Genomic DNA, 23,980 nt, shown 5'->3' with positions numbered 1-23,980 from the left:
TATCACTGAAAACTTTTCTTAGAGAACAGCTACATGGCAGGTATATAGCAAACTATGTAAGCTTTTGAAGTTCTTTTTCTTTAGTTTTAGAGAAAGGTACTCTGGAAAATACTGCTGGTTAGTAATTACTACTATTGATTGAACTCATATAGCTCTAATTCTTTTAGTGTGTTTTAAATTGAATCCTTTGCTTATATGTGTAGGTTAAAAAAATTGTAAAAATAGCTATTGCCCCAAATTGAAGTGTGAATGGGGGATTCTTCTTCGTAATAACTTTCTATCTAATTTGACTTTGTTCCTCTTGTTTATTCATCATCTAGGTGACTGGTATAGTGGTCCTGCCACTGAACTTGACACAGAACCTGACGAGGAATGGGTGAGAAGTAGGAAAGATGAAAGTCGTGCTTTTCAGGAATGGGATGAAGATGCCGATAGAGATGAATCTGGTATTTCATGCTTGAAATGAAAATTATTACATGATGTTTAAAAAACTGATATTCTCGTTAATAATTATTGGCTCTTAAAATTCATGTATTTCATGTTTTCTAAAGATTTTTAAAAAGCCTTCTCTGAAGATTTTGAAGGAACAATAAGTACATTTAGAATTTCTTGTTAGAAGTACTATTTAAAATAGAGTGGTTTCTCTTCTATTTTTATATTAAAAGAACAAAGTCAGAAAATGATGGCTATTTTATGTAGAAATAAATTATATTTATAGAAATAAATTCATTATAGTGCTTTACAGCTTACATTATGTGATTTAGGGATTTGATTAATCAATTTATCAGCATTTATTGAATCATCTGTGGTTGAGGGGGAGAAAGGATGATGTTTTACCTATTTATAAAGTCATATCATTTGCCTCAGGGTTATTGTAGAGTTAAGAACTAGTGTTTATGAGAATTGGGTGGGTATAACTTAGGGTAGAGCACTTGTATAACATTGTAAAGCCCTGGGTTTAGTCTCCAATGCTACAGAAAAAAAATCATGTGTGAAGATTAATTGTGTTGCACAGTTTTAGCCCCCCCCCCCCCAATTAAGTACTGTATGAGGTAGAGTTTGAAAGTGGTGTTTATAAAGCTAAAATAAGTAGGCTGGTCTTTGTTGAAAACAGGAATTACAATGATTTTACTTTAGTAACTAATGTATTTTAGGTTTTCATGAGTTGAAGGGGGACATTTTGGTATAGTTTCAGGAGTTTGAAATTTGTTAAATGAGGAAGAGATCTTTTTTTGTTGGTTTCAATCATATGCTTATCTGTGGCACACAGTATGGTGTGTAACTTTAGGTTTTATAGTAAACAAAGCACATCTAGGTAGGGGGTAGAAGAATGAATTAGGAATAATAGTATAGTGAAATAAATAAGGTTTGCTGAAGTGATTTTTAGTGATAGTATCCAGTTAAGGAGGAGTTCAAGGTATTTCTAACACACTTGAAATCAGTGAAATAGTTAACAGTTACTCTTTTCACATACTCTTTTCAGCCACTGTATTCTACTTTATTTTAAATAAATCTTTAACCTGTTAAGCTGCTTTATGTAGATATATTTAGATAAGGAATTTAGGTAAGTATAGTAAAGATAGGATCCTGAAAGGTGGTAGAGATTTTGGGCCCATTTATAGTATTTTTTTTTTTATAAAATTAAAGTGTAAATTTTTGTTTTACTCAGTATTGGGACTTAAACTCAAGCCTTCACCCATCTTATAAAAACAGTGTTTTACCAAGCTAAAGCTGTGTTTTGTTGTAGAGAAGTATAACTTGGCATAAACATTTAAGTCAAGTGCAAAAGTCCATGTTTAACTTCTTAGGAGCGAGGTGTCATCTTTTTTTGCTTGACGATTCACGGTGATAAAGCTAATGAAGTTGTTTCACATCTCTTCTCACTCTGTCCTTTTTAATTAGGTAGAATAACTGGTGCTGCTTTAAAAACTGTAGATCATTTATTCCTTTGTATCAAAGTCTATTCTCTTGAAGAATTTTTACAGTTCTTTCACTATTCGGCATTCTCTTCAGAGCTTTCTCTTGTTGCCTGAAAGTGGAATTGCTTGTAAAGGGAGTTTGAGGGCAGCATAGAATATTTCCTATTTAGTATTTGATGCATCCTTTGAGTGGCCTACTTATAATTGGTGTATCTAGTTCTTAGATGTTTGAATTCATTTTACAGAAGAGTCTGCAGAGGAATCGATTGCTATCAGCATTGCACAAATGGAAAAACGTTTACTCCATGGCTTAATTCATAATGTTCTGCCATATGTTGGTACCTCTGTAAAAACTTTAGTGTTAGCATACAGCTCTGCAGTCTCCAGCAAAATGGTATGTACAAATGAATACTAGCTTGAGTATTAAGAAAAATAGCAGTGAAACAACTTTGTTTTGGTTATTAATGTTTATTTAAGAGGGAAAGAACAGAGTGTCTTCCCATAAGTAGGTGTACACTGCTTGCTTTCATATAATTGCAGTTCTTAGAGGATTCTTTGTAGCTTAAAAATCATTGTCTGTGCTATAGATAATGGAACTGAAACTAGGCAGGTTTATTTATTGGGATTTATAGATGTTAAATGGTGAGTCTTAGTTTTATATGGTTGATTATAACAAGTAAGACATAGCAAGATGGACAAGTGAGGTGAAGCCAGTTTTATAAATGTTATGACTTCCTACATACAATCACTTTAGGTAGTCTTTCAAAAGGTAGATTTTTCTGGGTCTCATTTCTAAGACACTTTAAGAAGATTACTAGAAATGTGAGCTCAGAGACTGGAGAGGTAAATGGCTTGTTTAATAAAGTGCCTTTTGTGCAAGCACAAAGACCTGAGTCTGGATTCCCAGCATGTACAGATACATGTACAATGGCACATGTCTGTAACTACAGTGCTGGGGGCCAAGGGACATGGGTACCCACTGGCAGCTACACTAGCAGAACCTGTGGCCTTAAAGTTTAGGAGGGAGATACTGAGAATTAACCACTGCCTTCCACATACACCACACAAACCAACACTGAGTATGTCTAGTTTATAATGTGTTAAGTGAATTTTTTTCTTTCAGTATGCATACAGGCTTAGGAAAACCAGTGAGTTATATTTAGTGTTGTCTGTTGCTTAACTAAAGCTCCACATGTCCTCATGGTGACTTTCTTTTCATTCTTAGGTTAGGCAGATTTTAGAGCTTTGTCCTAACCTGGAACATCTGGATCTTACCCAGACTGATATTTCCGATTCTGCATTTGACAGGTTATTTTTAAATCTCTGGATATAATAAATTCTGACTGAAATCAGTAAAAAGATTCTCTATTTCCTTGTTTACATAGTCACTATTTACTCATACTATTTATATTTCTTCTAAATTCCTGCCATGTATAACTGTAACTTGATAGAACACTTGATTTATTTTTTGATTTACATTTCTACTAACTTTCTGCCATATATGACTGTAACTTGATAGTTTTGTCTCTTGTTAATATACAGTAGCTGGTCCAGAACATTGGTACTGCCATCTGTACGTCATGCCTAAGCTTGAGCCTTGCTTTGTTGCTGTCTAGATCAACATTACCTGCTTTTAACGTTTTAGTTTAGTTTTTAAATGCTTTTTGTCAAATCTCCCTTTTAATTCATGGTTTTTCTGGTTTAGTACCAATTTGTTCAAGCCACACTCTGTAAATGATTCTTCCTTAGAGGCTACTAGTTTTCTTTTTCCTTTCTTTTCTTTTTCTTTTTCTTTCAGAGGGAAAGATAGAATCTTCTACCTGTTTCTAAAGTTTGTTTCTTCTGTATCTTCATTGTACAGTAATTACTTTCGTTCATGTGTATTCTGCCTTTCCTCTACTGCTTACTCTTAGAATAGGAAACTGTGTCTCTCCCATCCTGTCCTCTACTAGCTTAGCAATGATAATTTGTTTTTTCTTTTTTTTAATTACTTACCTTAGTATCTTTTTGTCTCCTTAGTCCTAAATATTCCCTGATGATAGAAATTCTAGAAATAAAATGATTATTTTGTATTTTAAATAATTTAATGCTCATCTGTATTATGTAGTTTAATGCTTTTGAAGAATTTAATCGTCTTCCTCCCTCTTGTAGTTGGTCTTGGCTTGGTTGCTGCCAGAGTCTTCGTCATCTTGATCTATCTGGATGTGAAAAAATCACAGACATGGCTCTAGAGAAGATTTCTAGAGCTCTTGGAGTTCTAACATCTTACCCGAGTGGCTTTTTGAAAAGTGCAGGCAAGGCTGTTTCAAGTCCATGGACAAATAAAGACATTACCATGCAATCCCCCAAGCAGTTTGCCGGTTTGCACAATTTGACTGACAAAGGTGTTGGTGAAGAAATAGACAACGAGCACACTTGGACTAAACCTGTGTCTTCTGAAAGTTTGACTTCTCCTTACGTGTGGATGCTGGATGCCGAAGATTTAGCCGATATTGAAGATACAGTAGAATGGAGACATAGAAATGTTGAAAGTCTCTGTGTAATGGAAACAGCCTCCAACTTTGGTTGCTCCTCATCTGGTTGTTACAATAAGGACTTTGTGGGATTAAGGACTAGTGTCTGTTGGCAGCAGCATTGTGCTTCTCCAGCCTTTGCATATTGTGGCCATTCATTCTGTTGCACAGGGACAGCTCTAAGGACTATGCCTACACTCCCAGCGACTTCTGCAATGTGTAGAAAAGCATTAAGGACTACATTGCCCAGGGAAAAAGACTTAATTTATTTTGGGAGTGAAAATTCTGACCAAGAGACTGGACGAGTACTTTTGTTCCTCAGTCTGTCTGGATGTTATCAGATCACAGACCATGGTCTCAGGTGAGTGATCAGTTTCAGTTATTAGGAAGTGGATATAATTCTATTCTCAGATGGAATACTGTGTTTTTGATCTAAGTTTTACTGATTTCCTTAAGCCAGTGATTTATTTGTTACAAGTACTGGAGCAATAGTTCTTCATGAAGTTTCATTTTAGTCAATTCAATTACATTGTGAAATATAGAGGAATATACATTTAGAGGTTTAATTGCATAGTAATTGGCCACATTTTTGAAAGTATTTTATTTACATACCTATTTATTTATTTATTTATTTATTTATTTATTTATTTATTTATTTATTATGTATGCAATATTCTGTGTGTAGGCCTGTAGGCCAGAAGAGGGCACCAGATCCCATTACAGATGGTTGTGAGCCACCATGTGGTTGCTGGGAATTGAACTCAGGACCTTTAGAAGAGCAGGGAATGCTCTTAACCTCTGAGCCACCTCTCCAGCCCCCACATTTTTTATAATATATTTTGGTGGGTAGATATGTCAGTTATTGTCTCAAGGACATTACAGAAGTAAATTTTATATTGTGGACTTTGGAAAGTGTGTCTGTTATAGTTTGATATGATTTTTATAGCTGTGAAGTACTTGTAACCCAACTTGCTGTTGAGATAATCTCAGTAAGTAGCTTTGACTGGCCTTGCACTTGCCTTTTAGATCAATCTGGCTTTGAACTCACAGAGATTCTCCTAGCTCTGCCTCCTAGGTACTGAGATTAAAAATAACACTTGCTTTTTTGAGCCAAGGTCTCACTCTCTCCCAGGCTGCCCTTATACTAGCTACAATTCTGTTTGCCGGCACCTACATGGGATGGGAGTTGATGAGAGCTTGAAGCCTCCTGTAACTAGTTCTAGATGACCCAGTGCTCTCTTTGGTCCTCTGCAGGTACCAGGTGTCAACTTGGTGCGTGCATACATGCCGGCACACCATGTCCAGTTTTGTCACTGCTAGACACAAGCCTAGAGCTTTGTGTATGTTAGACAAGAACTCTAACACTTTGTGACATCCCAGCCCTGTAAGCACAATCTTCAGCATAGTATATTAATTGCCTCCACTCCTCTTTTCTTTTACTGGAGAGAAAAATAGGGGTAAGTTGTTCAATATCTGAGTAACTGAGAGGCAGATCTCCTCAGCATCCAGGTCTTCTGTATGCTGTGGGACCCACTTAGAGCTGTTAGGATATGAATACTCTTTTTTCTTTAGACTTATTTTTAATTATGTGTGTAGGTATATTTTTCTACATTTGCTCATACGTGGAGGTGCCAGAGGCAGTGGATCCTCTGAAACTGGAATTTTGGTTGATTATGAGCTGCCTGATGGGGGTGCTGGGAACAGAACTTGGGTCCACTGGAAAAGCAGTAAATCCTTTTAATCCTGAGTCATCTCTCCAACCCCAGTTACATAGTGTTAGAGACTTGTAGCACGATTAATAAAATCTTAGAGACAGGTATTGGAGTTCAACCTGAAGGATATTGGAGTTCAACCTGAAGATAAGAAAAGCAAAGCAGCCAGCCACTGGCTCTTAATTCTACCTCAGACCGAAATGGCGATCCTGCCTCCAGGATTCTCACAATGAGACTCAGCTGAGTGAGACCTGTCTCCTCACGTCTTATGTTCCTCTCTAGAGCTGGGATTAAAGGCAACCACCACTACTGCCTGACTTCTCTGGCCAACTAGTGTGGCTACTGGCATTAAAGGTGTGCTACTACTCCCTGGTCTGTATGGCTGACCAGTGTGGCTATTTTATTTTCTAATCTTCAGGCAAGCTTTGTTTATTAAAATTCAAATGAAATATCACTACATTCCCCCATTTTTGTCTAAATAAAAAGAAGGCTGTAGTTAATACAAGAAAAACTATATACAATAAGCACGACTGTATATAATATAGGCAATAAGTATATCAACAATGCCTAGTCCATTTGTGTAAATGCAGAAACATAATCTTATATACATAATTAAAAATAAGCTGAAATAGAGCCAAATACTTTACTATTTCATAATATTTTGATGCTATTGTAAATGGAATTGCTTTCTTAATTTCCTTTTTAGATTGTTCATTCTGGTACATAGAAAATAATTTGATTTTAGACAGACATCCCTCAGAACTCTATCCCAGCTTCCCGAGTTCTGGGATAGGTGTGTGTCCCCATGGTGGGGAAATATTTAAAACTGGAATTGATTTTTGTGTGTTGGTTTGTTTACTCCTTTATTTTATTGAGCTTATTATACACCTGAGTTTGTGTGTGGATTCTTTAAGGTTTTCTACATACAGTGTCATTTATAAACAGATCATTTTGATAACTTTTCTACTTGGATTTTGTTTATTCAATTGATCTGACTAAATTTAATGGTGTTTTAACATAAGTAGAAATGATAGTACTATTTCAATGATTATAGCTTTGTAATAAGTTTAGAAATAGAAATTTGTCTCTCACCCTGTGTAATTTAAGTTTGGCTCTCTGGAGTCTCTTGATACTAATCATGAATATAAAGGTAGCTGCATCACTGAGAAGACCACCCACCATGAGTCACAAAAGTTGTACCTAGAGTTCCCTGTCAGGCAGCTCTGCAGTAGGGTTTTATTATCCTCCACAATTTTTTACTGCTTGTGTGATTCTGGGAAAGGGCCTTGTGAACACTGAACTGAATCTTTTAAGTGTGGTGAACTTCCTGAGCCTAGTAAGTTTTATGAATGTAAAGAGTCTTCTGAGCTTCTGCCTCTAAGAGAGAATTTTCTATTTAGGAAAAATAGCATACAGTACCCCTCCCTAGAACTCTTTGATTCATCCTATACCCACATCCCAGATGTTCATGAGTTTTGGAGGGGCTGATAAGGAAATCTGATGATTTTCCTCCTTTATGGCTGATCATTCATTATACCACCTGCTACAGCAGCAGCTATTACTTAATCGCAGCAGTTTGACAAGTTCAAACTGCTCGAAAAGTTTTCCTCTGTGACTGAGATTGACAGCCACAGTCATCTCTGGGCACAGACACAACATTTAAAAGCATGCAGTTTGTTGAGACATCCCATTTATTTAAACAAAACAGTAGTAGTGATCTCTCTGGCTGCCAAAGTATAGAGAGGTAGCCCATTTGGTACTGTGATGATGTTTAAGAGTACCTTTCTCTCTTTGTGTAAGATGCCTTCAAACCACTTTGTCGTTTCAGTTAGGGTTTTAACTGCTGTGAAGAGATACCATGACCATGGCAACCTTTTTTTTTTTTTGGTAGGGTGGGGTTCAAGACAGGGTTTCTCTGTGTAGCTGTCCTGGAACTTGAACTTGCTCCATAGATCAGGCTGGCCTCGAGCTTACTGATATCCGCCAGTCTCTGCCTTCTGAGTGCTGGGATTAAAGGCGTGCACCACCACTGCCCAGTGACCATGGCAATTCTTATAAAGGAAAACATTTAATTGGGGCTGGCTTACAGTTTCAGAGGTCTAGTCCATTATCATCATGGCAGGACATGGTGCTGGAGAGTGGTGCATATTGATTTGTAGTCAGCAGAAAGAGACTGTGTTCACAATTCAAGCTATACCCAGTGTATGAGACGTCAAAGCCTACCCCCACAGTGACACACTTTCTCCAACAAGGCCCTGCCTCCTACTAGTGCCACTCCCTATGGGCCAGGCATTCAAACACATGACTCCATGGGGACCATACCTATTCAGACCACTACAGGGAGTAAGGGATTTATTTAGATCCAGAAACCCAGGTAGTCCAGATTGACCCCAGATTTACTATGTATCCAAAACTGGCTTTGAACTCATGTTGCTCCTGCCTTTTCTTTCTCAAGTGCTGGGATTATATACCTGTGCCACCATTCCCATCTTATTCAAACTCTGCTGTTTTATGCTGTTCTTCCAGATGCTTTTTAAAAATAGTGAAACTCTTTCACAGAGGCTGTTAGCATCTCTGAAGGCACACTGCCATTCATTCTAAGTAAGTGCATTTGGTCTTGGAATGCAGCAGCAAAAAGTAAGTTCACATATAGCGTGAAAATATTTCATTGTGTATCAGTTGTTCCATCAAAATACAATGCTGAGTAATAGAACATGGATATGAGGTACTGTCTTATTTAAGCTGTTAGTGTCTACATCCTTCGGAAGTCACCCTGCTTCCTTCCTGGAATGCTGCTGTCGGGATGCTGGGCATCTTGCCACCTTTCATGACTTTGGCAGGACCAGCTTATGTTGCTTTTCTGGCTCAGCATAAGATATAGGGTAGCAGAGCTGTGCTCTTGCTTCCTAGGCCTGCCACTGGAGCTGGATTCTGGGCTATGTCAGGCTCCAGGAGAGTAACATACCCATTGCCTCTCCATGGGCCATGGGCTGCTCAAAGGCCCTGAGTTGAGTGAATAATCTTGACCTTCAGTATACTTCTTGTACGGGAGAAATTACAGAGTTTATTATAGGGAGGATAACTGCTTCTAAAATAGTGTAATCTTGTCATTCACACCACTTTGTCATTTATTCCTTCTTTCACCCCTTTGGTGAGCCACTGTTTATGCACTGGAACCTTCCAGAGACCTACCAGCACAGCATTTGACTTTGTCTAATATGTCAGACTAGAAAGAGATGCCATAGTTCAGAGTGTAGGTTCTGAAAGCAGCTCGAGAATTGAGTTCTGAGTTTAGGATTACAGAAACCTGTGTGACACTTGAGTCTTGGAAGAGGGTCAATCTCTGAGGCAGACTTGGTTGTAGATTAGCCAAAAAAACTGGTGTCTAAGGCTAGAGAGATAGGCCAGTGATTTATGAGAGTACTTGCTGCTTTTGAGTTCAGTGTCCCAACCTGCTCACAATCTTCTGTAACTTCAGTTCCAGAGGATCTGACGCCCTCTTCTGACCTCCACAGGCAAAACACCCATACATGTAAAGTAAAATTAAAAAAAAATAAAACCAAAACTAATGAGCAGTAACTCAGAGGCACCAGTCAGTACTATAGGCCCAGGAGCCTTGGTTTTAGTTTGCACGGGAGACAGTGTGCCATCTCGGTCTGGGAATAGTAGGATAACCAAGGTACTGTTTTCTCTGGAGGTGGGGTACTACTTTGCCTGAGATATAGGACATAATCATGGTGACAAGGGCATTGATTCCTTGTGAATTCTCTATCATGGGCCACCAGCAGGGGTGACTGATCACAAAGCCTTAGGGATAGAAGGATGCCATGACTGCTTCCCTCTGGAGCAAGGCATGTTCTAGCAGTTGTGTTTGGTTCTGAAACGTGGGTAGGAGATGGGATATAGTATTGGCTCCCTCTGTGGTATGTCACAGCTGTGTGATCTCTAGTTAGCTCTTTCAACTGTGTTTAATATTTATGAGGACTATAAGTGTTCAGGGTGGTGATGGGGTTACTTACTGGAGGTTCTTACTTCCCTTCTACCTACAGTAAGAAATTCATCCTGGTTGCTTTTTGGGGATTGAACTGTGAAGATGACATATTTTCTTTCATCCTGTATGAGGCCACTCTCGGCTCTGGGTTCTGCAGAGTTCATGACATGCTGGTCCTTCTTGTGTTGGTTTCATCAAAGTGTAGTTTTTATTGGTTGTCCTGCTATCTTTTGGGGAGGGAGCAAGTGTTAGGAACTTTTTAGTTGGCTATCTTGCTGGCATCTCTAAAAATTATTAAACTTATTGTTTACTAGTTCTACTATCTTTATCATTTATTGTTGTGTTTCTGTTGACTAATGCATTTCCCTCATAGTTTGTTTTAATATTTAATAGTTTTGGTTGGGCACTAAATAGTTTGAATTATATATTATTGAATTTGGGACTTGGTTTTGTTTGTTCAGTTGGTTTTTGTTTGTTTGTTTGTTTTGTGACAGGGTTTCTCTGTATAGCTTTGGAGCCTGTCCTGGAACTAACTCTTGTAGATCAAGCTGGCCTCAAACTCAAAGAGATCCGCCTGCCTCTGCCTCCTGAGTGCTGGGATTAAAGGCGTGCGCCACTACCACCCAGCTTTTATTCTTTAATAATTACCCCCTTTGAATCGTTACTGTTTGAATCAGTTCTATAACTTGTACATTTTTTGTGTCTTTTTTCTTTGTATGCTTTTTTTTTTATTAATTGTTTAAATGCTCCTTTCCCTGATTGAGGGCATAATTTATTATTCATTTGGGTTTTTTGTTTGTTGGTTTGTTATTTCAGCCTGTGTCCGGTGTACTTGGGCATTTGTGACAAGACACAGATGAGAGAGATCTTTCTAGAATGTTTTTTCTTGCTGTTTGACTATACCTCTTAGTCTTTCATTGATTCATACTACCTTTGGTTAAAGCCAATTTTATAGCCTTTGCTTTTAACCTTTGTAATTTGGATATCTCTACTTTTTCTAATCTCATCTTTGCCCCCAAAAGACAGACAGACAGACAGACAGACACACGTATGCATGCACTTACACACTTGCACGTTAGCCCTAAATAGCTCTTTTCTTACTTTTGTGGTACTGTCTTCTTTTGTCTTTAATAACCATATTTTCTCTTTGTAACATAGTACTAGGGGCTAAATTCTGTTTATTACTTTTCTCATAACATATGCCATTAATGCCATTATGAGAAATAATGCCTTTTTGACCTCTCGGAGTCTTTCTGTAGATCTCCAGAAGAGCATTTGCCATGTGACATTATAATTGCTTGTTTGTATTCATAGTTTGTTTTTCCACTAAGGTTCGGTGAAGCCAGTGACTGTTGATTTAGGTGTACTTGTAACAGAAGCATTTTGTATTTCATTTAGTTTGTTTTGCATTCAGATACCGTTTGAGTCTCTTAGACTACCTTCTGAAAGGTATATTTTTTATTGTGAGCTGCTGAAGTTCCTAGACTTTATGAGTGAGTGGATTTTAAGTATTTTCTTTCTTTAAAGGGCTTTTGTTGGACCAATTAATCCCAGCACTTAGGAGGCTTGGACAGAAGAATTTGAATTCCAGACCATCCTTGGCTACCTGAGTTCAAGGTCAGCTTGAACTATGTAGTGAGAGAGACCCTCTAAAAAAAACATCTCCTCATTCCTGTCAAACCACATAGATTGTGAACTACTATCATTGTTAACCTGAGGTCTATAAAGATGGCAAAATGCTGGGAAATTTTTCTTTAAAATTAGAATATAAGATAAATTAGATTTAAAACATGCCCTTTCCAATCTTTACCATTCACGGTCCTCTCTGAGTATCAATATTCCCATAGTCCTGGCCAGATGTGGTGGTATATCCCAGCTCTTAGGAAGTAGTGGATGGACAGTTGCTGTTCATTGATAATCTCTTTTGTACAGTGATTTCTAGGCTAATCAATACTGTCTGACAAAGAATGTCTCAAAAGAACAAAAACAAAAATTCGTAGTTCTTTCTTATTACTATAATAGTTTACTTACTTCTGACACTGGTTCTTAATTTATTAAGCTGCATTAATTTTAAGACTGAATTTGGCATATTAGTTTCTTAATATGTCTCTTCTGTTTCTAGTTATCCCATTTTTGATGTTTTAGTATTCTTTTAATTATTGTCCTATAGAATCTTGGCATTCTCAGTCTTATTCTTGTTATATTTTAATCGTTGTAGTTTTTATACATGAATGTAATACTTGGTTTTCTTTTTAAACACTAAAGTAAATTTACATCCTATTCAATTTTACCGTCAGTAATCCTCTTTTAATATATTTTTGTCATCTCCTAAATAAAAATTCTTATTAGCAGTTGCTCCAGTTCTTCCTGTCCTCAGTTGCTGACGGCCAGTTAATCTACCAAGCATCTCTGTGGGTTTACCTACTGTTACACGACAGTATTCAATGTTTGCTTTTTTCCCCACATATCATAATGTGTTTAAAGATTGTGCAAATCATAACCTATGTGTACTTCATAGCTGTATAACATTTAATTGTATGGCTATACCACATTTTGTTTATCCATTCATCAGTGGATATTTGAGGTATTTCTGCTTTTTGTCTTATGTGAGTAATGCTGCTATGAATATTTATATGCTAGTTTAGGTATAAACATGTTTTCATGTTTATATATCCATGTATGTGTAGGAATTACTAAGTTGTTGGCATAGAGGTCGTTGTACTCACAGAGAAGCACTAAGAGGACCAGGAATGTTAATCGTACAGGGGTGTCTTTTCAATGGAAGGAAATAAAAATTAGACACCTGTATTCCATCCAAAAAACTAAGAGTAGATTTTATTAATGACCTGGTGAACTTTTGTTATCTGTGAAGGCAGACCTTATCCACATTCCCCAGAATGATTATCCCAGATGGTTTCCTCCCTAGACAGTCCCCATCTTTAGGCTCGGAGATGTCACGTGTACTTTATGGCCTGCTGGATTCTGTGCTTTCTATCAGAGACTACACTTGATTCTAGGCCTGTTAGCTAGATCCTCATGGTCACATATATTTTGTAAAGGAGTCTCTATGTAGTCACACCTTTGGCTTTATTGTGCACCTGGAATTGAACTGATTTCACTGATTGTTGCCTGTTACCTTTTCCCAAATTGTAATGTGTTTTAAATATGCTGGCAATGAACCGCCTGGTATTAGACTCCCTGAAGTAGTTGATGATGTCAGTCTGCACTGGGTTTTCATTCTTATCTCTTTGCATGGTTTGGTTCCCTTCCCTGTCTGACATCTGCAGGTCCAGTTCACTAGGTTATGGGAGGAACTCCAGAACTGGCAATTATGTTTCAGACTTCAGAAATTTCCTTGATAGTTTTTACTCTGTTAGACAGTGTGTTGGGAGAATGAACAGTACATCTCTAGGTCTCAGTGTTTCTTCATGTGAGAATTGAGTTACTGTAATGTTCTTATAATGCAAGGTGTCATATGCTGCTTTATTGGAGTCTTTAGGAAAAATTTACAACACTTTTTTGAGTCAATGTATTTCTGCTTATGGATGAGTCAGTTTTCAGTGTTTTATAAAAAATTTAACTTTTCTTATTGGCAAATTGAGAGGTATGTAAAATATTAATCTAGTGGGCCTTCGAAATATTAAAAATTTCAAAGGTTAGTATTTGCTGACTGTCACATTATTTCTCTTGCAGGGTTTTGACTCTGGGAGGAGGACTGCCTTACTTGGAGCACCTTAATCTCTCTGGCTGTCTTACTGTAACTGGTGCGGGGCTGCAGGATTTGGTCTCAGCATGTCCTTCCCTCAATGATGAATACTTTTACTACTGTGACAACATTAACGGTAATGCCTTTTAACAGTGAGATACTTTGAAGGATGCATTTAAAACTTTTGACAGTTCTAATAATTTTTATAGGGTTTATTTGCTTTCTAGATCTCAGTTGCACAGATTGTCTTACTTTTAGGGTTATTCCTTTAAATTTAATAAAATTAAAATGGGTTGGTTTTCTAAGGTAGTAAAATCAAAATAACACACATTTTTACTCACTTCTTGAAGGTAAGTTTCTTTCTTACCATTCTAAAAGAATTTTAAGCATGTAAGAGTTTAAATCATTTAAAAAAGGACAAGTTGTTATAGAATCACTAAGATTATTCTGACATTTTGGGAATTCCATTGTAGTATTCTAGCACTTACCATTAACAATTTAAGAATATTGGTTTCTAGACACACTGGTTTCTTAGGAATGATAGGCTCATTTTTCTCACAGCACTGCTTTATCCAGTGTGGCACATAGACAAAGGGAGACTTTTGTAATGTGAACTTAGGAGCCCTGTGTCTTATTTCGTATTAGTCTCCCTCAAGACTGAGGAAGTAGACTGTGCAGCACTGAGAAAAGACTGAGGTGGCTTAGGCATAACCAAAATTCCTATATTGTTTTAGAAGTTGATTACTGATTCCTGAACTGATTTAAAAATCATGAAGTATGATTTGGGGTTGTAGCTTTTTGAAAGACTGCTTGCTTAGCATGCATAAATCTCTGGGTTTGAGCCCAGCACCACATAAAACCAAGAGTGAGGGTTCATGCTTATAATTAATCCCAGCACTCAGGAGATAGTGTCAGTAATTCGAGGATATCCCTTGCTTCAAGTTCAGCTTGGACCATGTGAAGCCCTACTTAAAAATCCCACACAGGGCTGGAGAGATGGCTCAGTGGTTAAGAGCACTGCCTGTTCTTCCAAAGGTCCTGAGTTCAATTCCCAGCAACCACATGGTGGCTCACAACCATCTGTAAAGAGGTCTGGCGCCCTCTTCTGGCCTTCAGGCATACAGACAGAATATTGTATACATAATAAATAAATATTTAAAAAAATAAAAATAAAAATCCCACACAGCCGGGCTGTGGTGGTGCATGCCTTAAATCTCAGCACTCGGAAGGTAGAGGCAGGCAAATCTCTGAGATTTGGGCCAGCCTGGTCTACAAAAGCTAGTTCCAGGACATACTCCAAAGCTACAGAGAAACCCAGTCTCGAAAAACAAACAAACAAAAAAATCAAGAAAGAAAGAAAGAAAAAAGTCAACACACACAAACATTCTTCCTCCCACTTTTTTTTCTTTTTTAAAGTCTATTGGTTAGAATACACAGTTTCAAATTATATTTGTTGTTCTTTTGGGCATTTGATTGTGTTTAGTAGAAACAATTTTTCAGAAGCGTAATAAAGCTGCTCCTCAATTATTGATAAAACAAATCATCTTGTATTTATAACTAGAAACACATTTAAACAACTCCATTCTGTTATACCTAGCTTATACTATACACTGTTGTTTTTGGGAGTCCAGTTATTCTAAAATGAAAGGGAAGATCAGAGTTTCTCTCAGGTAGAACAGTTGACAGGAGCTAGGTAAACAGAGACAAGAAAAGCATTTTAGCATGCAGAGAAATTAGCAAATGTCCTATGGCTTGGAATTTAGATTTCTCCTAAAGTAAATGAGACTGGAGATCTTAACTCTTCTAGTTCTGGAAGACTGACATGTTCTTGACAAAAATAACTTGGTAGTACCTATCTTGACTTTCTCTTGCTGACAGCGTATAGCCAAGAAATGGAAAGTAATGAATAGTTACTTTTTTTTTTTTGGTTGTACCTAGTTGAACAATCGAAAGCAAAAGGATATTCATGAATGGAAGCTTTTGTTTGTTATAAAAAATAAAGCCATAGGGAACTGTACAGATGACTTAGTGGTTAAGTGGATGACTTATTGTTCTTACAGAGGACCAGAGTTTGGTTTCCAACAGACACATTGGGCAGCTCACAACTGCCTGTAGCTCCAGCTCCAGGGGATTCAACACCCCATTTGGCTTCTGTGGCTAGTGCACGCACTCCTATGAACATATACCCACATAAAAACATGTAATCTGAAAGAATAAGTACAGCTTTTAAAAACAAAACTTATTAAGGCTTATAGGATACATTTTAAGACTAATTAGCAAGTACTTTTTAAATAAGATATTTTATTTGTATGTTACACTTAAATTGCCTATATAATTTCAGTATAGGTTGTGTTTGTAAACAAATCTCATAACCTAATTTGTTTTGCTTAATGGATATAGGTATCTTGGTGGAAAGTATTGAGTTTTAGTTCAATTTTATTATTTGCCTACTTATTTTATACTTAAATGTTTTTAAACCTTAAAAATATTTAGATGAAAAAGTTAAGTGATTAAAATCTCAATATTATTTTTATCTTAATCTGTTTTGATTATATAATATTGGCATTCCAAAGGAGCTATTTACTCCTTTGTTGACTGTATTTTTTTATTTCTAATTTTCAGTAGAATATTTTAATTGAGAGATCTGATTTTTAAGTTTTGAAAGATATTTACAGTACTTGAAATAATACTAAATTTCCTTTCTTAACTTGATAGAGCATGATTTTGAAGAAATGGAAATCCTTTAAAGTTTACAGGGTGACTTCTCATTTAATGTGCTTTTTAGGATTCTAGGTAGTTGCTCTTAAAGCAATACTTGAGTCAGTCTTTTTTGTAAAAGGACATTTGGACAACTTAAAAGCAGTTGGAAAAGGTGACACCATTGGCATAGTACTTTGAAAGCTCAGCTTGTACAGGAAGTGCTTGATGAAGGTTTAAGAATCCTCACTTTTATTTCTGAAAATAATGGTTATGATTTAGTACATGGTTCAGAGTAATGAGGAAACATACATATTTAAAAGTAACATTTAATTTGAAATGTATTTTATTAAAAAAAGCCTACATAATTACCACATTATTAGCTAAAAGAATTTAATGCTAATAAATGTGAGATTAAATAGTGAACGAAAAGGCAGGATGACCTGTATTCTAAGCACTGGCAAACATTGGGGAAGGTGTTAGCCATCAGCTGTTCCATTTCTACTTTGAGCAAGATACTGTATTAAGCTCTGATGCCAAACACACACTCTGCTTCTTCTGAATGATTCTCCGTGATTTTTATGTTATTTGACTTGGATATACAAGGTGTCTTATCCGTAATATTTACACAAATCTTTATCATTGAAGTAGTTGTTGTATGGCCTAGTTTCAAGCTCTGAAGAACAGTTGAACGATGGTAGTCAGTAAACTTTCTTGTGCTGCTTTGCATTTCCGTTTGTGCATAATGTAGCAGTTAAGATAGATTAGCTCCTAGTTCTGGAGGTGACAGTCTCAGATGATTTGCTCTCTTATGTTTCTAATTTAAGTTAAAAAGGAATCACAGGTAAGTGAAGGTAAGTGAAGACATATGCACAGCATGAGTAATATATAGTACTTAAAACCAAGATAAACATGGCATTTTTATAAACAGAATTAGCTACCTTTGTAGTTCTTTTCATCGCAATATTAAAAAGTAGTATTCTTTGCTTTAACAATTAGGAGATTTTTCCTTTTAATTTAACTTAATTTAAGTTTTACTATAATTTAGCCTGGTACATTAACCATTTGGCTAAGTCAGATATTTAAAGGAAAGTATTCTTAAATTTGTTAGTCTAATGGGAGAATAGCATCTTTCACCACTTATACTGTTGAGGCCCCTTTTACTATTTTTCCCTTAAAAACGAGTTGAATATTTTACTGCTTCTAGCTTTAACTGTTTTTTTCCCCTAGGCCTTTTTTTCTTAATACTGAATTTTATATGGAATTCAATATAGTGTTTCTTCTTTACTTTTCTGTCACGAAAAATAAAAGTTCATGGATGTAGACAGGGTATAGGGAGCTGTGTAGTCCAGCTACTTGGGAAGCTGAGGCACAAAGAGTACTTCAACCTGGAAATTTGCAGCCAGCCTGGAAGACATAAGTCTTTGGGTCTTAAACAGAGAAACAAACATAAAAATGTGTGTATGTGTGCTTGTGTGTGTGTGGTATGACTATATGGTCTGTTATTTGGAACATTAAGAATTTTCATGTTTTTCCATAGTTGCTGAGAATAGAATTATGCACTGATAAATAATAGGTATATTTTGTTAAGATTCAGCAGTCTGAGCATTATAAGTGTCAGGGAGTGAGTGAAAAGATATCACATGTTTGGTGGCAAAGCAGTACTGTGTAAGGGGTGAAGCCAAGCTAAGCAGTGGATGGTTGAGGACTGACTGGTGCTTAGGAAAGCTGGAAATATGTTACATGGAAAAACTTGTCAAAGATTGACAATGGGGGGAATTTCAAAACTTAGGATTCTTTGCCAGGGCATGCATTTCTTTCTTTCTTTCTTTCTTTCTTTCTTTCTTTCTTTCTTTCTTTCTTTCTTTCTTTCTTTTTTTTATATTTATTTATTTATTATGTGTACAATATTCTGTCTGTGTGTACTTCTGCAGGCCAGAAGAGGGCACCAGATCTCATTACAGATGGTTGTGAGCCACCATGTGGTTGCTGGGAATTGAACTCAGGACCTTTGGAAGAGCAGGCAATGCTCTTAACCGCTGAGCCATCTCTCCAGCCCATGCCAGGGCATTTCCAACAGTTATAAATATGTACTAAATCTTTTAACTTTGTGTCTTATTTTAAGGAAAAATAAGGAATTTGCTGCTTTATAGGACTTTTTAAAAACAAATTTTAAATATTTGGCATATAGCTTAATTAGAAATAGAAGGTTTTAGCTTGTAATAAAAATGAGTCTGTAGTGCTTGTTTTGTGGGTACTTTTTTTTTTGAAAATTTATTTATTATGTATACAACATTCTGCCTCCATGTATGCCCGCACGCCAGAAGAGGGCGCCAGATCTCAGTACAGATAGTTGTGAGCCACCATGTGGTTGCTGGGAGTTGAACTCGGGACCTCTGGAAGAGCAGCCAGTGCTCTTGACCACTGAGCCATCTCTCCAGTCCTGTGGGTACTTTTTAGACCTACAAACGTAGTTTTCAAAGTCTGAAATCTGAGGCCAGTCTTTTTTGATTTATCCTATGTCCCATTTCCATTTTGTGTGCCATGTCTATTTCCCGTATTTGAAGCTAATTCCAAACACGTCAATCTTAAATATGTAAACAAAGTGAAATTATAATTGATTGCAATTCTATACATAAATGTAAAAGTCAGTGTTTTTCTTAAAGATAATTTGCCATTTACATAGTGAAATATATGGACATTATATCTCAGAGACTTTATTCTAAGAAATTCTTCATTTTCTTTCATATATGCTATCTTGAGAATAAAAGGAAATGTTTAACATCTGGCGATACATGTATTCTATGTGTTTAGTTGCAGCTTTCATGATTTCTGTCTTTTAGGGGTGTAGCATAATCACCTTTTGCAGTGTCCTGCTGCTCTTGAAAAGTAGAATGATGCAAATGGATACTGCATTTTGTGTTAAGCAGGAGATCCCTGAGGGGTAGTGTGATGTTAAGTTCATTCTGTCTTGAAGTTCTGTTTCATGTCTTCATTTTGTGTTGTCCTTATGTATCATAATTGCAAGCTTTGGTTTTCCCAGTGGAAGCATAGAGACCTGCTCCTTAATCCAGTGTACTAGCTACACCGAGTCTTTGAAATGCTAGAAACAACCCTTCTACATTTGCTTTTTTTAAAAAAAAAAAAACTAAAACCATTTTGTTCAGTGCACTCTTAACTTTTGTGAAATTTCTTCGTACTTTTCTAATTTTTAGCTATGTTCCTGAATAGACCTCGATTTTGTTTTCTAGTGTCTGGGTTGCATAGTGCAGCTGGGGTAAAATTCCAGTTATTCCACAAGAGGTTTATTATTGTTTGTATGTGCGTCACCATTTTATATTCTAGGTGTTTAATTAGTCACTCATTTTGTATTCAGTTTTGGGAAATAATTTCATCTAAAGCTACCATTTGTTTTTTCAGAGGTCTCCAAATGCTCAGAGTATGGCACATACATTGTATCTGCATCTATATAGTATATTGTTTTAAACTTTGAATGTGACATTTATTCTGATTGTTCAGTGTTCCATTTATTGAGTTGACACAGTTCAGATAGGGTCATGCTGTATGTTATGTTTCTAGAAAGGATGTTCAAAGAGTTTGTTTTTAAACTATCTGGCAATCTTGTTTCTGTGGATTGTCTCCTTTTCATCTTGGGTTGTAATATTCTTGGGAAATTTTACTGTGTTCCGTCTTTCATGGAGGATATTTTAGATGAAATCAGACTATTACTGGCAGTTTGTGTCTGAAGTTTTAATGCTTTCACTGTAAGATTTACTTGTGTGATGTCAATGAACTGCTAGTAGAAGAGTTGTAGATCAGTGGGCAGAGCTATTTTGCATGGTCTCTAAGAAGTTCCTCCTTTCACATGTGTTTTACTTTCATACAGGTCCTCATGCTGATACCGCCAGTGGATGCCAGAATTTGCAGTGTGGTTTTCGAGCCTGCTGCCGCTCTGGCGAATGACTCTTGACTTCTGACCTTTGTGTACTTCATTTAGCTGAGCAGGCTTCCTCTCATGCACTTTACTTACAGCACATTTCTTGTGTTAACATCCCTCCTTTTGGATTGTTTTGGCCCCATTTCTTACAGTCTCAGAAATTTAATTTAGCAGTGAACTGTACAGTGTTGTTTTTCCTTGCAAAGTAATTTTTGTTTTAGAAAGGGATCAGGATTTTTTTTATTAGGATAAGAACAGTCTTACTGGTTTCTTTTAAATGAAATGCTTTAAAAAGAGTATCACTAATGCCATGGTATTTAAAGTATTTTTAGATTATTTTGCATTTTAGTCAGTGGGGGTTATTGGTTCTCTATGTGTAAACACTGTACCAAGTTTTGCAGATCCTTTCAGATACTCTTTCTGAAGTTTTATTTTCAAAGACTGGACATTTTGGAAATGAATTTCTTTTTTCCTAACATTTTCTTTATTTTAACAATTCTTAGGGGCCAATTCAAACACATCTAGAGATGAGATTCTTTAAGATTGTAGAATAAATTGGCCTCTCAGTGTTTGCTCAGTGAGCTAGTAAAAGCGCCTATTTGTATTTGCTTTTGAGACCTGATTCTACTACTGTCCCTAAACTGTCAAATTTGGGAGGGATTTTTAAAATTCCATAAGTGTTTGAAGAAATGTATAAATAAAAACTACTTTGAGAACTTTACCAAGCAATATCTTGTGTTGTGATTTTATTTTTAGTCTGAATTAAGGTTTACTAAATGTTTTGTTCATTGAGCCTCCATAAAATTGTGACCCTGACACATTAACAGTTTTAGATACTAAATACTACTGTGTTAAATTTCTTTTTGAAATTAATTATAATTTTATGTCATGAAGAAGATGGTGCCCTGCTTCTTTTTCTTCCTTCTCGTAAGTGCAAACAAAGCTGTAGAAGGAAGTAATCCTGGAGTCAGCTTCTCTGTCTGTAAGCATTTCCTTCCTGTGAGACTGTGTGAGGGTGTCTACAAATGAAGCAGGAGTTACCTAATTGAAACATAGTTGTTCTGCAGTTCACCTGACATTTGAATTAAACACTGATGTATCTGCTGACATTCTCTTTGAAGAGTCACCCTGCTGTCAAGAGTTTTTATTTTGATTCATTATCATTTGAAAACAAACTGGAACTCTACAGATTTGGTATAGGGTTGAGCATGTGTACAAGCAGGTAACCTTAATATTTTGAGGAAGTCGAGTCTTGTGGACACTACAGTTAGCTTCTTCCTGTAAGTATGTAAAGGAGGGAGGAAAAAGTATTGCATTTTCTTTGAGTATAGAGTCAAGTCTAAAGTTTGACTATTTTGTAAGATATACTATAGTTACTGTGCTTTTATTTTTCAAAGTGATTAATTAAGCTTATTTGTGAGTACCATTTTGAGGGAGAAAAAAAAAAAAAACAGAAAATGTCCCAGGAATGAGTCTCATGCAAATGTGTGCCAAATTTTCTCGGTATCAACTTGAAATTGCACAGAAAAATGTCTTGAGTCATCACAAGAGGACTTAGGTTTATTATAACCTCACATAATCAGAAAACAGTAATCTTATGAGAGGAAATGGGGAAGTGTTTAAGAACCTGGCTTAGATACTGTTGTTACTAAATTAACTTTGAAAAGCTAGTTTTCAGAAATTGTAAGGAATGGAGTTTTTTAAAACATGTACACATTTTGGTTTTCACTCTTAATATAAGAGGATAGTTTAACATGAGACTATATACTTGGTTTCAGTATATCCGGGATTTTTATGATTGATTTCCTTCTGAGAATAAAATGTACCAGTTGTATAAGTTGCATCAGGTACTTGATAAACTTTAGGTGTTAAATATAAGGCCAGTGTTGTGCTTTAGATATACTAGCTTTTATAAGCCTCACAGTGCAATGAAACAGGCAGTATGGTCTTTTTCTGTAATTATGGAAAAAGTAACTTGACCATGATAACCCAACTAGTAAGTGTCACAACTAGGGTTTATACAAAGTTGATCTTCTTAACTATGGTGTTACTATGTCTCTTTGTTATTATTTTGTAACTGTTATGGTCAGTCTGGGCAACTGTTCCTTTAAAAGTTCATGAAAGTAGCAGAGTAGAGGCAGACGTAATTGTAATGTAACTTGGTAGAGGAATGTGTCAGCCAAAGCAAAGGTTAAGGTTGATACTTAGTCTCTTGTATTGGAAAATGAAAGCTCCACCAGTGTTCTGATTTGGAGGTCATTCTTTCACAGAGTTCTTTAGGCATTAGGAAATAATCTTGGTTGTCCAAACATGGTTGAGAAGAACTCAACCAGAGCATCCAGTGGGTGGAGGCCATGTAGGCTGTTACACGTCTTAATTTTTTTAAATTAGGTTTATTTTATTTGTGTTTTGCCTACTTGCATGTCAGAAAAGGGCACTGGAGTTAAGAATGATTATGAACTGCCATATGGATAATAGAAATCAAACCTGGAGCAACAACTGCTGGGCAGTCTCTCCAATTCCTGCTGTCAAACAGCACATAGGACAGCTTTCCACAAAGAGTAATTTGAGTCCAGACGGTTTCAATGCAGAATTCTACCAGAACTTCCAAGAAGACCTAATACCTATACTCCTTAATGTATTTCACAATACAGAAACAGAAAAGTCATTGCCAAATTCCTTTTATGAAGCTACAGTTACCCTGATACCAAAACCACACAAAGACTCAACCAAGAGAATTACAGGCCAATCTCACTCATGAACATCGATGCGAAAATCCTCAATAAAATACTGGCAAACCGAATCCAAGAACACATTAGAAAAATTATCCGTTATGATCAAGTAGGCTTCATCCCAGTGATGCAGGGCTGGTTCAACATATGAAAATCTATCAATGTAATCCATCATATAAATAAACTGAAAGAAAAAAACATATGATCATTTCATTAGATGCTGAAAAAGCATTTGACATAATTCAACATCCCTTTATGATAAAGGTCTTGGAGAGATTAGGGATACAAGGGTCATACCTAAGTATAATAAAAGCTGACATCAAATTAAATGGAGAGAAACTCAAAGCCATCCAACTAAAATCAGGAACACGACACGGCTGTCCACTCTCCATACCTCTTCAATATAGTGCTTGAAGTTCTAGCAATACAATAAGACAACATAAGGGGATCAAAGGAATTCGAATTGGTAAGGAAGAAAACCTTTCATTATTTGCAGATGATATGATAGTGTACATAAGCGACCCCAAAAACTCCAGCAAAGAACTCCTACAGCTGATAAACACCTTTAGTAGTGTGGCAGGATACAAAATAAATTCCAAAAAAAAAAAATCAGTTGCCCTCCTATACACAAGAAAGGATAAGGAAGCAGAGAGGGAAATCAGAGAAGCATCACCTTTCATGATAGCCACAAATAGCATAAAATATCTTGGGGGTAACTCTAACCAAGGAAGTGAAGGATCTATTTGACAAGAACTTTAAGTCTTTGAAGAAAG

General features: G+C 36.4%; 1 protein-coding gene across 1 annotated transcript in view; it reads left to right on the top strand.

Annotated features, from left to right (window-relative positions):
• Fbxl5 (F-box and leucine rich repeat protein 5) overlaps window positions 1-21,196 on the top strand; it is a 42,541-nt gene extending 21,345 nt beyond the window's left edge. The window contains exons 6-11 of the mRNA XM_050149914.1: window positions 321-446; window positions 2,165-2,313; window positions 3,145-3,227; window positions 4,071-4,793; window positions 13,829-13,977; window positions 20,425-21,196. Of these exons, the coding sequence (XP_050005871.1) occupies window positions 321-446; window positions 2,165-2,313; window positions 3,145-3,227; window positions 4,071-4,793; window positions 13,829-13,977; window positions 20,425-20,501 (1,307 nt within the window). The 3' untranslated portion in view covers window positions 20,502-21,196. The remainder of the gene's footprint in view (window positions 1-320; window positions 447-2,164; window positions 2,314-3,144; window positions 3,228-4,070; window positions 4,794-13,828; window positions 13,978-20,424) is intronic.
• Window positions 21,197-23,980: the final 2,784 nt, after the last annotated feature.

The sequence above is a fragment of the Alexandromys fortis genome, unplaced genomic scaffold, assembly GCF_014885135.2.
Source record: "Alexandromys fortis isolate MF-2015 unplaced genomic scaffold, M_Fortis_MF-2015_v1.1 scaffold_0, whole genome shotgun sequence".
Taxonomy (NCBI): domain Eukaryota; kingdom Metazoa; phylum Chordata; class Mammalia; order Rodentia; family Cricetidae; genus Alexandromys; species Alexandromys fortis.
This window is presented reverse-complemented; position numbering and strand designations above follow the sequence as displayed.